General features: G+C 41.3%; 1 protein-coding gene across 19 annotated transcripts in view; it reads right to left on the reverse strand.

Annotated features, from left to right (window-relative positions):
- Nucleotides 1–14745, reverse strand: part of GRIN1 (glutamate ionotropic receptor NMDA type subunit 1) — a 55225-nt gene that overhangs the window by 37771 nt on the left and 2709 nt on the right. For 16 of the 19 annotated variants that reach the window (XR_007245880.1, XR_007245879.1, XR_007245878.1 and 13 more), the window contains exons 2-4: nucleotides 7534–7668; nucleotides 6015–6191; nucleotides 450–512 (exon numbers count right to left, since the gene is read on the reverse strand). Coding sequence is in view for 14 of the 19 variants with exons in the window: in XM_048512338.1 (XP_048368295.1) it covers nucleotides 450–512; nucleotides 6015–6191; nucleotides 7534–7668 (375 nt within the window). In the remaining 5 variants the exon portion in view is untranslated. The remainder of the gene's footprint in view (nucleotides 1–449; nucleotides 513–6014; nucleotides 6192–7533; nucleotides 7669–14745) is intronic. The other 3 variants (XM_048512340.1, XM_048512344.1, XM_048512352.1) reach the window with 1 other exon arrangement.

The following is a 14745-nucleotide window of genomic DNA, read 5'->3' on the forward strand; positions in this document are numbered from 1 at the left end:
AAGTAAAGGTCACAAGGTTTGCCTCTGGGAGCAGGGATATCAACGTGAGCATCTCACACCAAGGAACTGTTTCCTTTCAGGGTGGGGAGGGGGAGAGAACGGAAGGGCAGGGAAAGCAGGAAAGGATTGGTTCAATTGTCCAAGAAAGAAAAAAAACTTGCAAGTTAATTATTGCTTCACATGCATGTCTCCAAAAGAAATATTTCCAGGGTCGGCTTGCTACATTTCCATTCTCAAGATCAAACCAAACTTATATCCCAACATAAAAGAGCGTGCTACCAAAAATATAGAGCTTGCTTGCTTGACAAATATATATATATATATAAATATAAAATATTTTTTCATTTTCTTTTTTTTTTACTTTTTTTTTTTTTTTTGGTGCCTGTGGCTATTTCGTCATTTTTGCTAGTTAGGTTGGTGGGCGGCGTGCATTGTCCATGCAAATATACCTTGGGTCCTCGCTTGTTGTCATAGGATAGTTGTTCGAGGTTTTCATAGTTCCTTTTTTTACTCTGATGAACAATGTGCACAGAAAAAATATGTAGACACAGAAGAATATTATAAACAGTTGAAAAAAATGACGTGTAGTAAAGCAATCCAAAATCCAACTCCTCCTCCACTGCTTGCGGAAAGGGGGACTCAATAACACTGGAGCACGCAAAGCCCATGACTGGCGGCGAGGGAGAGCTTTCCATGTTGCCGCTGTTCTAGGATGGAGCCGTTCTGGTGATGTTCAGCAACTAGGCCCCTGGAGCTGAATCCAGAAGGAACCACCTAATCTATCTCCCATTTGCTGATTCCTCTGTTACTGACCTCCTGTTCGCCTAAAAGTGATAACCAACTGTTGACCAGCTGGTATGCTATCACCATGTACAGTTTCCTGTACTGGCCAGCTATGTGCTCAGAAAAATTGATAGCCTGTCCTACCTCTAGTCAAAATTAATGGAAGCACTGTGAAATGCTCTTCTCCACCTGACAGGTTGCAACTTGCTCACTCAAGTGGTGTTATGTTACCCGGCTGGAAAAGAACTGTCTGTATTCTGTCTCGGAGGGAGTACAGGATAAAGGGATGTTCCAGAGAGAGGATGGGGCATTCCTTCTCCTTTCTTCCCTAGTTGCCTCATGAAGTGAACATAGGAACTGGAGCGCCCCACTGGGTCAGGCCAAAAGTTCATGTAGTCCAGCATTGTGTTTTTGACAATAGCCAACCAGATCCCTGTGAAAAGCTCACAAGCAAGGCTCGAAAACAATAGTACTCCTTTGCTGTTGGTTTCTAGTATCTTGTCTTCACCGTTCTGAACATGTAGGTTCCATTTAACTAGCATGACTAATGGACCATTCCCAAACTGTGTGCAGGGCATTCTAATGTGCTGTTGAGAGAACTGCTAGAGGGTCAGGAGATATCTACTAATTCATAATTAAATTCCTCAATGAGTACAAAGCACTCATTCATAGAGGTGACCGCCTGCTGCATCTCTGCATGATTTGCTGCCCTGTGGTGGCCTCCTTCCAATCAGCCTTCCCCAGAGGTGATGGTATGAATAATTCTGCTCTGTCTTTGCTTCAGGTACATGTAGATCATTCAATCAATCCTGACGTAGCAGAATTGCTTGCCGTCTGAGGAGCCTTCTGTTGTGCCTCTGCATGAGTCACTGCTCTGAGCTTGCCTCCTCCTAGTCATGCAGAAATACATGATATGGACTCCCCAGAGGGTGGATAATTCTTGCACTCTAAAAATAAAGCTTTTCATTAATAACATATGAACTGAGTCTCCTACTTTAAGAAAAAAAAAGCATATCAGCTATCAGAAAGAAGAATCTCTTCTTTTAATTAAAAAACAAGCACGTTTCTAGTCCTTACGAATGTGTGAGCTGGTTTCTTCAAAATATATTGTCAAAATAGTTAGAGAGAAGGTCCAGGTGTCCCTACCAGTCATCAGCAGGTGGGACACTGGTTCAGAATGATGCATGGGCTTTCTCCATAGTCCTAGCCACTCTGTAATTATATATAGATTGCCCCATACAATGTTTGATCGGTTTTAAAAGATAGACCCTGGAACTTGATTCTGCTTTGAAACAGTAAGGTTTGCCTGCTGCACAGTCATGCTTGCACTGATGGGAATGAACTGTCAGGATCTTATGTTTCAGAGCTGATGTAGCATCGTGGTTAAGAGGCCAAGCAATGAGCTTGGCAGGAAGTTCCTGGTTCATATCTCTGCCACTTCTGCCTCAGCTCACTGAATGGCATTTGCAAGGAACTCTCTCAGCCTCAGCCTCAGCCTCAGCCTTGTTTTGTTTTTTTGGAGAGAGCAGGTTCATTTAAATCCACTAAAACTTTAGTAGATTTTTTGATTGGGGACTAATTTTAAACGATGGAACTGAGTATGAACTTGCTCCAGACTTGAGATCTGTTGGCGGTGCCTTGCTGTGAGAACCAACATGAGCAGGCATAGGGTTGGGCACTCAAGACAGGATCTTTTCAGATGTTGCCCCCACGTTGTGGAATTCTCTGACCCTGGATATATGAATAGCCCCATCTCTTCTTGCCTTCTGTTGGAAATTCAAAATGCTTATTCAGAAGGATTTTGAAAGTTGACTGTATTCCTGGCAATGAAGCCTTTAGTGCTTTATGAATAGCTTGCTGCTTTCTGAGCTGGTTTTAATTGTTTTTCTGCTTTCAATGTTTTTAACTAGTTTTAGTGATGACTGTGTTTGCATTATGATTATTGATCTTATGAATTTATATTTCATGGTTTAAATTGATTTTATTGATTTCCATAACTATAAAATTCCCTGAGCACAGAAAAACAAGACTGAAATCTTCTAAATATTATATACACAGAAACACTTACTGTAACCAGGGATGAAAAACAAACAATTAAAGATGATCTTTCACTTAACAATGGATGGATGGTTTTATATGTCATTCACCAATATTATAACTTTGGCAATTTATTTAGATGTAAGTAGTTAATCAATTTAACCTGTTAAAAGGCAAGTGTTAATAATAGTTTAATTTCAGAGGGAAGGGTAAATTGTTTTTGGAGATCTGGTTGTACTGAATTTTAAAAATTGGCCAATTCTTTAGCTGCAGGTGTTGTTGTTTATCACAATATCATATTTGAGGCAACCCTTCCAACGGAGCCCAACAGTGGTGGGATACAAATAATTTAACAACCGTTTCCGGTGGTGGGATTCAAATAATTTAACAACTGGTTGTTTACAAGCACCATTTTAACAACCCGTTCTGCCAACGTGGTGTGAACCTGCTGAATCCCACCACTGAGTCCACACCTCCTGTGTCTGCTGCAGACCAAATGGGATTTGCCTCAGTACTGACCCATTCACTATACAGACAAGCTCATAAAGAGAGGCCAGTCTAGTTGTTAACTTCTCCCATTCTGGTCTAATCTATAAAGCCTTGCAGAAGACATATTCTCAGGGACCTCTGGGAATGTGTAATACAGACTGCAGCAGTGAAACGTCTTACTGGGACTCTGGTAAGAGCACATCATGCCTGTGCTGAGCCAGCTGCACTGGCTGCCAATTGAATTCTGGATCATGTTCAGTGTTGTGTGTTTGACCTTTAAGGCCTTGAGTGGTTTGGGACCCTCATATCTTCACTGCCACATCTCTTTGCATTGCCCACAGTGAGCACTTCAGTCCTCCGGTAGTAACTTCTTGGGGATCCCAAGGACATAAGACTATCCTTGGCCAGAACTCTGTCAGCTGACACCAGGGCCCTGTGGCACCTTAACCAATTCTGCAGAGCCTGTAAGACAGAGATGTTCCTCTGGGCTTTTTGTTGAGGCAGTCTGCTGGTTCAACTTGTTCTAGTTTGCTGGCCTCCCAAATTCTTTCACCTCCTCTTCTACCTGTCCTGACAATTTAGAAATAGGATTGTAGGGTGGAGGGAGTTGGAGATAGTTGATAGCTTTAAGGGTTCATAGAAGAAGAAGAAGAAGAAGAAGAAGAAGAAGAAGAAGAAGAAGAAGAAGAAGAAGAAGAAGAAGAAGAAGAAGAAGAAGAAGAAGAGGAGGAGGAGGAGGAGGAGGAGGAGGAGGAGGAGGAGGAGGAGGAGGAGGAGGAGGAGGAGGAGGAGGAGGAGGAGGAGGAGGAGGAGAAGAAGAAGAAGAAGAAGAAGAAGAAGAAGAAGAAGAAGAAGAAGAAGAAGAAGAAGAAGAAGAAGAAGAAGAGTGTTTGGATTTATATCCCCCCTTTCTCTCCTGTAAGGAGACTCAAAGGGGCTTACAATCTCCTATCCCTTCCCCCCCTCACAACAAACACCCTGTGAGGTGGGTGGGGCTGAGAGAGCTCTGAAGAGCTGTGACTCGCCCAAGGTCACCTAGATGGCATGTGCTGGAGTGCAAAGGCTAATCTAGTTCCCCAGATAAGCCTCCACAGAGCGGGGAATCAAACCCGGTTCTCCAGATCAGAGTGCACCTGCTCTTAACCACTACACCACTGGATATTGATACATCACCATTTGTTGTTGCTTAGGCTTATGCTAATATTAAATTATTGAATGTCATTGTTTGTATGTTTTAATGAATGTGTGTCTGACACCCTGAGCCTGGCCTTGGTCAGGACAGGGCAGGGTGCAAATGCAATGAAATAAATAATTTAAAAATAAATAATTTCAAATTTGAAAAATCATTACAATTCTCTAACATGCAGAAAATCAGTATTTCAGGGGGAAAGGTGTTAGAACAGTTTCCTTTTTTTTGTGGAAGAGCATGAATAGGATGTCCCATCTGCAGTCTGAATGATAATATCCAGCAACAGTTATACAATGCTTCTGCCTATGTACATTGTTCTTACATGATATGTCCGGAAAAATGTGTTGAACAGATGGAGATGAGGAAGTGGGCATGTTGTTATAAACTGAGAGTGTGTTGTGGTAATGGGATATCACTTACCCATGCAGTAATTAACCATCTGTACAAGCCCCGTTTTGCCTTCTCCTGATTCCTACTGCCATTGGTCAGTCATATGTTGCTGGTTTTAGTTTAACTGCCGATTTTACTTTGATTTTTTACATTGTTGTTTGATACTTGCGTTTAATTGTTTAATCTTTTAAGGTATTTTATTTTGTTGGAAACCACCTTGGGATTTGGTTAGTGATAGTTAGATCTTTTAAGTAAACTGCCATGACCCGAAGGCACTGATTGTACCAAAACAACAATGTGCCCTTCTATCATAATAGGGAGGAATTGTATCATAATAGGGAGGAAATGTTCTCTTTGTAGAGGATGACTTTACTGGATTTTTATTGAGCGAGCGTAGAACAGCAGTGTCAGTGCTAGGGCAAGGACAACCTGGAGCTCAGGAAGGTTGGAGGTGCGAGTTCCACCAGAATGGGACTATTGACTGAGAATGGGACCAGGACTGAGAAGCAGGCAGAGAGACTGAGGAATCGGTAGAGGAACCCAGGAACTGCAACTGTGTGACAAGGGCCAAGTAATGACTATGACCTGGACTGGATATGTTTGTAGTAGCCAGGCTAAGCCAGAGCAAACTAATGGGCTTCTTGGATGGAAGGAGCTACGCTAAAACCTGGGAAGCTTAGTCAACTGTTTCCACCATCTCTCTGCAGCCCTGAGTAACCTGTCACTTGTCAGGAGTCCCCCAGTTGGAATCCTATTCGTTGCCAAGAGGAGGTCTTTTCCTAAACTGGTTGGGCTTCTTTCTTTGTTGCTGAGGGATGGGAATTTGACGAGCTCCATGTTATGCTTCCCCTCATTTCACAGTTGTTGTTGCTGGTTTTGTTTTGTTTTTAAATGTAGGAGATTTTCGACCATGGCAAAGCAAGTGAAATGAATAAGAGTACAAACTTTTGTCAGGTACTACTCAAGACACTGTTGATGCTTAAAGCATAATGTTAGTCATGTTAACAATGGGAAGAAAGAAGGTGTTTTACACACAGAAATCTACATATATACAACAAGCCTGAGACTTTAAACGGGTTTGCCGAAATGGCAACATTTTACATGACATGATGTGCTGGATACTGACCTTGGATTCTTTCTCTTCCAAGAGGGTCTCCAGCTTCTTTTGCGCAGCCCGCCCCTCGTGATCATCACTGACTATGAGAATAATGTGGTTCCACTTATAATAGCGCATCATTTCAAACCAGACATTGGACTGGTGGGAATAGGGGGGGACAGTGCGCAGGAAGGACAAGTGGATGCTCTGGAAAGAAAGGAAAAAAGCACAATTTAAAGACTTTAATTAATTAATTAAAATATGTATCTCCTCCCTTTTGAGCTGGATTTCTGTGGCAGCTGATCACCAGGGCTTTGTGTGTTGTTCTACATGAACATAGAAATGGTGTGAGGGAATGCTAACATTAAAATGCTTTAGGCTTTTATGTTTAGCAAAAAAACAAACAAACAATAATAAGAGAGGAGTGGAACCTGATAGGACTTTATATACTTATATAAGTTGGGGAGAGAAGGAAATTACTCCTCTCTTTCTCAGAACCCAAGCCTGGAGGGGGTCACTCAAAAACAGAATCAGGACAAACAAAATAAGCTAATTTCATCACGCAATACAGAATGAATATATGGAGTTCACTACTGCATGGTATAACAAAGGCCACTAGCTTGGATGGAAAAAATACTTAGAAAAATTAACGGAAGAGAAAAATCTATCTAGTAAATGAGAAACCTCCATATTGTATTTGTTGGCTTCCTGAAAGGCAATATGAATGACATGTTTTGGAATTAAGATGCTGTTCTAATCTAGATGAACCGTTGGTCTGGTCTGGCAAGACACTTTCAATGTTTTTAACAAACATTCAAATAATTAACAATAATAATTAACAAATAATTAGTCCAGTGACAGGGTCAAGCAACACAAGACACTGGGAATTCCATGTTTGAAGATCCCAACCATTTGTTGTAAATATGATCTAATTCTGTTCAGGTCACTGGTGCTGGTCATGTGGGTAGATAATCATCAGAGCTGCTATTTGCACCATTGGGGCAAAAGCATAGGCAACGAACAGAGGGCATTTTAAGGTTTCTTTATATACTTTCTTCCTAGAGCCCAGATCTAAATGAGTAGGCTGCCTTAATTTTCATTGCAGTCATCCATAATTATGTGTCTCTCTGCCAAATCTACTACCACCCCAGTATCTGAATACCTCTAAGCATTTTCCCTTGCTGTCTTCTATAGCTCACTCTCCTTCCCAGAACACTTAAAATGCATGGCGGCCCCTGCCTGTCTTTGCTTGTTTCAGGCCTTCATCAGACCAGCCATATCTCTGAGCTGGGAGCCCTGGTTCCTTTGCCCTTTCCCAACTCTCCCCCTCTATCCATGTTTTGTCAGCCATGCCTTCCCTTCATTTTGCTCTTTGCCTTCACATCTCTGTTGATACTGATCCGCTGATTTTATTCTAAAATGTAAGTCCCGCATGTTAACTCAGTATAATGGCAGACTTCTTGAAGCAGAAACTGTCTTTTGTTTTTATCAAGGCCATGTACATTGATATCCAAAAAACCTCCATCATGATAATAATGAATCAGTTTACCTTATCTGAATATATGGACATGCGTGTTGTCAGACCGATAACAGGAATCCTATAAAAGCCGGCTGTGTATGACACAGGCGTTGGCGTTAGGTGGTCATTTGGAGCTGGTGGGTGGCTCACTAAGATGGCATAGACCTGTAGGAAATAGGATATCAAAACTGATTTACACATGTGGCTCCCATCATAACCCCATAGAAGTCCATTGTCACTGGCTGTTGTATGAGAGCTGAAATGGACGATGACTTGAGAGATGTTCTGGAACAGACTGTACTTGAAGATGGATGCAGATGCTGCTGTGCTTTGCTTCCGCTTTTGCAGTTTATAAGACTGATGCGCTTGTTAGGAAACCGAATGACATTTTGGGCGCCAGTCTTGTCCCTCTCCCATGTCAGAACATTCTTTCTCTCACCTTGTAAAAAAGAATTGTAAAGAGTTGCAAAACTGCTCCAGGGACAAGCTATCCAGGTTAGTGGTCATCACCACCTCCTGTGACAACATATTATTATTGTATTTCGTAAATGACAAAAAATCATTTACATATAATGAAATTCTATATCTTTTTTCCCCTTTGTAACTGATCATAACCCTAGAGTATAAGCAATGTAATTATAAACAATACTTTTGGAAGAATTCAACATACTAGTATTCGATTTTTTTTTTTTTAGAAGATACTTTTTTGAGAAGATTGATTATGACGTTAGGAAAAATAAGAACTTTCCGATTTATAATAAGCTGTATGAATTATATGCATGGCTATTTTTAATTTCAGAAATGCCTATTTTAAACATGTTAATGTGTTCTATATCAAGAAACATATATATATTCAAAGATATAAGGTTACAAAATTATTAAAAGCATAGATTAACATTTGACCAGATCTAGTATGGCTCGTTGTGTGTGCAGGTGTGTGTGAAGTGCCATTACATCATTTCTGATTCATGGTGACCCTGTTAATTAATGACTTCCAGAACATCCTATCATTAACAACATTGCTTAGGTCTTGCAAACGGAGGTCCATGGATTCCTTTATTGAGTCAATCCATCTCATGTTGGGTTTTCCTCTTTTCCTGCTGCCTTCAACCTTTCGTAGCATTATAGGCCGTTTCTGCACGGCCAGGAGGCGCCCCCACGCCGGCAGGAGTTCTGCCGGCGTGGGGGCGGGAGCCTGCTCGCACGCAAGCGTGCGAGCAGGCGAAGGGGAGGCCGGCAGACGGCAGGCTACGCTCCGCGACGGAGCCGCTTCCACTCACGTGTCCTCCTCGTCGCCTGCGGGCCGTTGCAGCCCCACCCACGCTGCCCTCCGACCCTGGAGGTCGGAGGACAGTGTGGGCGAGGGCTGCGACGCCCCGCAGGCTAATGCTGAGGAGGACACCGCGGAGGGGCGGAGACGAGACAGCGTTTTCCCGGCTCGCTGTTCGCGACCGCGCCGCAGGAAGACGCCCTCCCAACAACAACAACCCTTTAAAGGGTTGTTGTTTAGGGCGGCTTGACGCCGCCCTGGGGGGAGGGAAGAAGAGTCAGGTCGCCGCTGCTGCATTGCAGCAGCGGCGCCTGTGCGAACGGCGGCCTGGGGGCGCCTTTTTTGGCACCCCCAGGCCGTCATAAATGGGCCGTGCGGAAGCGGCCATAGTCTCTTCCAGTGACTCTTATGTTCTCATAATATGACCAAGTACAATAACCTCAGTTTATTCATTTTAGCTCTTAGTGAGAGTTTCTGCCAATAGTGTGACATCATCTCAAATGTTTAATGTTCCGACCACCAGTTTTCACCCCATCTTCATCTAACTCTAAGGCTCATTCCGCACATGCAGAATAATGCACTTTCAAACTGCTTTCAGTGCTCTTTGAAGCTGTGCGGAATGGCAAAATCCACTTGCAAACAGTTGTGAAAGTGGTTTGAAAACGCATTATTTTGCGTGTGCGGAAGGGGCCTAAGACAACTTTCCTTATTATAGAGATTGGGCAGGAAGATAAAATTTGTCTTTGACTGACACCTTTATCTGTTGGAAACCATTTTGTTTCTCCATATTCTATCCTAACAGTAGCCTCTTGTCCAGGGTACAAATTGTTCATCCAAGCAATCAGATGTTGTGGCACGCCCATTTCTTTTAAACCAGCCAGCTTTTCATGATCCGAACAGCCAGAAGCTTTGCTGTAATCTATGAAACACAAGCTGATTTTCTTTTCAAATTTTCTCATATGCTCCATTAACCAATATAAATTTACAATATAATCTCTAGGTGCTCTTTGTTTTCTGAATCCAGTTTGAGAATTGCACATTTCTCATTTCATATATGGTATCTGTTTTTTGTTGTAAGATTTTGAGCATCACCTCATTCACATGAGAAATTGATGGAATGGTCCAATATTTGCTGCAGACTTTGATTTATTCATTTTCTGGAATTAGAATGTAAATTGGGTGTTTCCAGTCTTGTTTTGCTTTCCATTTTTGTTGGAATGTTAGATTCCATTTTTGTTATTCATGTTAGATTTTAATGGACTTCATTTCTATAGCTGAGAGTAGCTCTGTTTATCTCCCATCTCTTTGTGATTTGTTTTTCCTAATTGCACTTAGTGCAACATTCACTTCACTTTCTAAAACTGTAGGTTTCTTTAAATGTGTCTTCATTGAAGCAATCTGTCATCCTTGAGCAGCAGTGGCGTAGTGGTTAAGAGCAGGTGCATTCTAATCTGGAGGAACCGGGTTTGATTCCCCACTCTGCCACTTGAGCAGAGGTTTATCTGGAAAATTCAGATTAGCCTGTGCACTCCAACACATGCCAGCTGGAGGACCTTGGGTAAGTCACAGCTCTTTGGAGCTCTCTCAGCCCCACCCACCTCACAGGGTGTTTGTTGCGGGGGGGGGGGATGGAAAGGAAATTGTAAACTCCTTTGAGTCTTCTTCTTCTTCTTCTTCTTCTTCTTCTTCTTCTTCTTCTTCTTCTTCTTCTTCTTCTTCTTCTTCTTCTTTTCTTCTTCTTCTTCTTCTTCTTCTTCTTCAGTGTGTTGTCCCATCTTTTATGTATTCTGTTCAGTTAATGTATCTTTCAGCATATCTAACCATACTTTAAATTTATGTTCAGTTAATGTATTTCCATAATGATCTTTCAGCATGTCTAACCATACTTTAAATTTCTTTTTGATTTCTTGGATCTTATGGAAGAGATCTCTCATTCTTCCTCTTTTTTTGTTCTATTTCTTTACACTGGCTATTGTAATACTCTGTTTCTGTCATTTAGCTGAAATGCTTCAATACAGCAATGCTAAATGCTTCATTTAGCCTTTTGATTCAATTTCTGTCCATTTCTGTCACCTTTTACTTTTTGTCTATTTTTTAACAATATTAAGAGTTTCACCAGTCACCTCCAAGCTTTTTCATTTCTTTTGGCTACAGGAATAGTCTTTGCACATTCTTCTTTGATAATATCTCTGGGTTTTCATCCATAGTTCTTCTGGTTCATGTTCACTTGAACTTAGCAATGCAAATCTATTCTTTACATGGTCTGGGCAGCCCAATTGAGAGGGGGTGGGAGAATCCCCCTCTGGAGCCAGCACAGTTCAGCACTGGCATGTGTGCCCACCTCACCGACGCAAGAGGCAAATGCACCAGTGCGGCGGGGGGGAGGTGCCATTGTCCAGGCCCACAGGTGCAAACCACTGTTCTGGCACGGACAGTCATGTTTCGGGGGGGGGGGTGGAGCCAACCTTAGTTGGCCCCAACCTTAGTTGGCCCCACCTGCACTGCGAGAAAGCCCTTTAGAAGTAGCTATTAAACTCCTCATTGCTTCAGAATAGAATATGTAAGATAAAAAGCAAGCTACAAGCTAGTTCAATTTCTAAAGATTATACAAACTGCAGAATCCAGCAGCTCTGAGGCAGAATTTGGAATGTTTGGATATAGAATTATAAGTTATTAGGAGTGGAAAAATTTAGATATTTTATCTTACTTTCGAATTTCAAAAAATTACCATAATTAACAATATATAAGGCAAACAATCCTTATACATAATTGCCTAAGGGATGAAATGTTGGATGACAAACTCACAGCCAAAATCAATGTGGCAATATTTGAGAGGCATCTGAACTACTTGCTATCGCCAGAGAGTCTTTAGAGGATGCCCCATGTAGAGTGCATTACTAGGATGTTACTAGGGCATGGGTAACTAAACTGGACCGGTTGGTGTAGACAGCTCACATGAAGAGAACTGTTCCATTGTAGATTTCTGTTGCACTTAGCTGAGCCGAGTTAGTTTCTTGAATGAAACCTCCACTGAACTGGCAGGCTAGATAATGTGATTTATTTAACCACACATTTAATACGCAAGTGTAATTTTCCTCAAAGGACTATTCAATACTAAACGATTGGGAAGGGAAGGGTAGGGGGAATCGGAAAGAAAAATGCACAAGTCTGCATAAATACTGTTTCCTCTATGGGAATAAATGTCAGCGTGCATGGAAAGACTTCACTTTCTCCAAGACATCGATCCTATGAAAAGAAAGTTAGCCATATCCCACTCTGGTAAGGATGGATGAATATACTTTTTTTTCTTCAGTATGTGAATGATCTCAGTTTACTCATTTTCATTGCTAGTGTTGATTATTTGTTTTTTTATGCAATATATATGGCATTTATATGTATGTCATTTATACATATATACATGTATACTTATATAATACTACTATAATGATGATTTATTGAACATTGACAAATGCATATGTTTTCCTGGAAGAAAGTTGTGCAGAGAAAGAGGAAACCATCACTAAAATTAAATCTCATCGGTTTGATCTGCCTTTGAGGTAATCCGTCTCTAGGCTATTTGGGGCTTTCAGAATCAACACTGACACTTCGATTATTGGCCTGGAAGTTAATAGGCAACCAGTGATGATAAAATAATGTTGTAGGAATATGCTGCACCCTGCAGGCTCCAGTTAATTTCTCAATATGGCATCATTTGAGCCATTCGCTATCTCCAGAGCATCTTCAAAGGAGGTCCCATGCAGAGTTCATTATAATAGTCATATCTGGGAGGAGCAAAATCAGTGTGGCAGTATTTGAGAAGCATTTGAACCATGTGCTATCTCTAGAAAGTCTTCAAAGGAAGCCATGTGTGGAGGTCATTGCAATAGTCTTGTCTGGATGCTATTGGGTCAAGTAAAATCAATGTGGCAATGTATGAATTGAGCCAGCAAGCTTGTGAAATTCAATGGCATCCCTAACTGAAATCAATGGAGCTTAAGTGGGTCATGGCTGACAAGTCCACAGCAATCAGACCTATGAGGTCATAATTTACAGAACTGGCCAATATATAACATATCCTTATTTACGTGAGTTATATGAGTTGCTGAACTCTGTTCACTTTCTTTGCAGACAATATAGGAATGACTCTTTATTTAATATCATCCATAATTAATATTATTCTAATGGATTCATAAATTATTATTATTATTATTATTTTATATTTTTATCCCACTGTTTCCCAGCCAAAAGATGGCTCAGCTCACAACATACAGTCATATAATATAACAGTATGAAATATGATTAAATATATAATTTATCTAAAATATATACAAATACCAAAAACTTATCAAATAATGGTGCCACTTTAATTTCTCCCCATAAAATTAAATCAAGACTATAAGCACTTCTCAATAATCAGGGGAAGGCACAGAATCTGGTCAAATCTGACTAATAATAATGGGACAACTAACAGGTGACCAGAAGGCAGGAAGAAATAACAATAAGGTGGATACAGGATCGGCCAGCTGTGGTATGCAACTGTCACTGTCCCCAGCCATAAGCCCAGTGAAACATCTCCATCTTGTCAGTCCTGCAAAATTTAGCCAGGTCTGTCAGGGATCAGGTCTCTTTAGACAGAGCATTCCACCATGCAGGAGCCACCACCAAAAAGGCTCTGACCCTGGTTGAGGACAACCATTGTCTTTATCTGTCCCTTTCTAGATTTCCTCCTTTCTTCATACACTGTATGCATTGACCTTTAGTTATGACAGTCAAATAGAACCAGAATGTACCTGTACAGGGAAAGTGTATTTGGGGGGAAAGCAACCAGGTATGACCATTACCTTCATACCATACCTGGAAGCATCTCTGAGATATCTGCCTGGCTTCTCTTGGACACTTATAAATTGCCTGTTATTGATTACATTGAATCATTGCATGTTAGCTGTCAGACACCATCAGATACCCAAAAGCCGGTACTAAATGTTAGAAACAATTATGTTGTAAGCACAAATCAATAACACCACGAATAACCAGATATTCAGGCTGCAGAATTAGGAAAGTGTTCAATTTATAAAAGCAAGAGTTTCTGGAGATTTATGAGCTTTAGAATCAGCCCCACAAAGACTGGGGAGAGAAGCCTTCTTTTATTCATTTCAGTTCCTGTATTATCAATTTCCCTTATTGTTTCCCCGCCTTCCAGGTGTGAGGGTCTCAAGAGCATTCCTTCTGTCTCCATTTTTTATATTTCTTTCCCCCCCTCTATGCTTTTCACAGGCAAGCTGTATTCTGTTATGTAAAAACCCTGCAATGCGGTTGAAAGAAAATGGAGGGGAGGGGTGAGAAGGAGAGGGAGGGGAGTGTGAAGACTTGGGGAGGGGGCAGCAGGAAGAGGGATGATGTGTAACAAGAGACAGGTGCTGGGGTCTAAGACCACTTGGAATCTATACCTACTCCCTACAAGTCTTGCCCTTCTTAATACAAAATTTGCAAACTATTGTTGCAAACAGAACTCTGCATATGCTCAGATATAACATGCTAATTGGCCATCACTCCATCCACCGAGGATAATTCCTTTTGATCCTAACCTCAGCAAAAAAACAGTACAGTAAACCTTTATTAGGCATAAAGCAAGAAAACATTCTGGGGCATTTCCCATTTATTGAACCTCTAAAATAAATGGCTACATTTTGTGGCGGATGGGTGAGGATCTACCATGCTTTGCACACACAGGAAAGGGGAGAATTTTCTCCACTGTCCAAAAATGGATTCACCCAGGACTGCAAGTTCTCCCTGATGGCATATTGCAGTGGTTTGTTTTTAAACCAGAACTATGTCTCTATCCCCTACTGTTACAGGGAAAAAAATGTTACATTCTTAAAATAAGAGGGGTAGAACAGATGAAACTACAAATGTGGCTTTGTAATCACACTTCCCCGCTCAATGGAGTGCTGGAATAAAATTATATATTTGCA

The sequence above is a fragment of the Sphaerodactylus townsendi genome, linkage group LG12 (genome assembly GCF_021028975.2).
Source record: "Sphaerodactylus townsendi isolate TG3544 linkage group LG12, MPM_Stown_v2.3, whole genome shotgun sequence".
Taxonomy (NCBI): domain Eukaryota; kingdom Metazoa; phylum Chordata; class Lepidosauria; order Squamata; family Sphaerodactylidae; genus Sphaerodactylus; species Sphaerodactylus townsendi.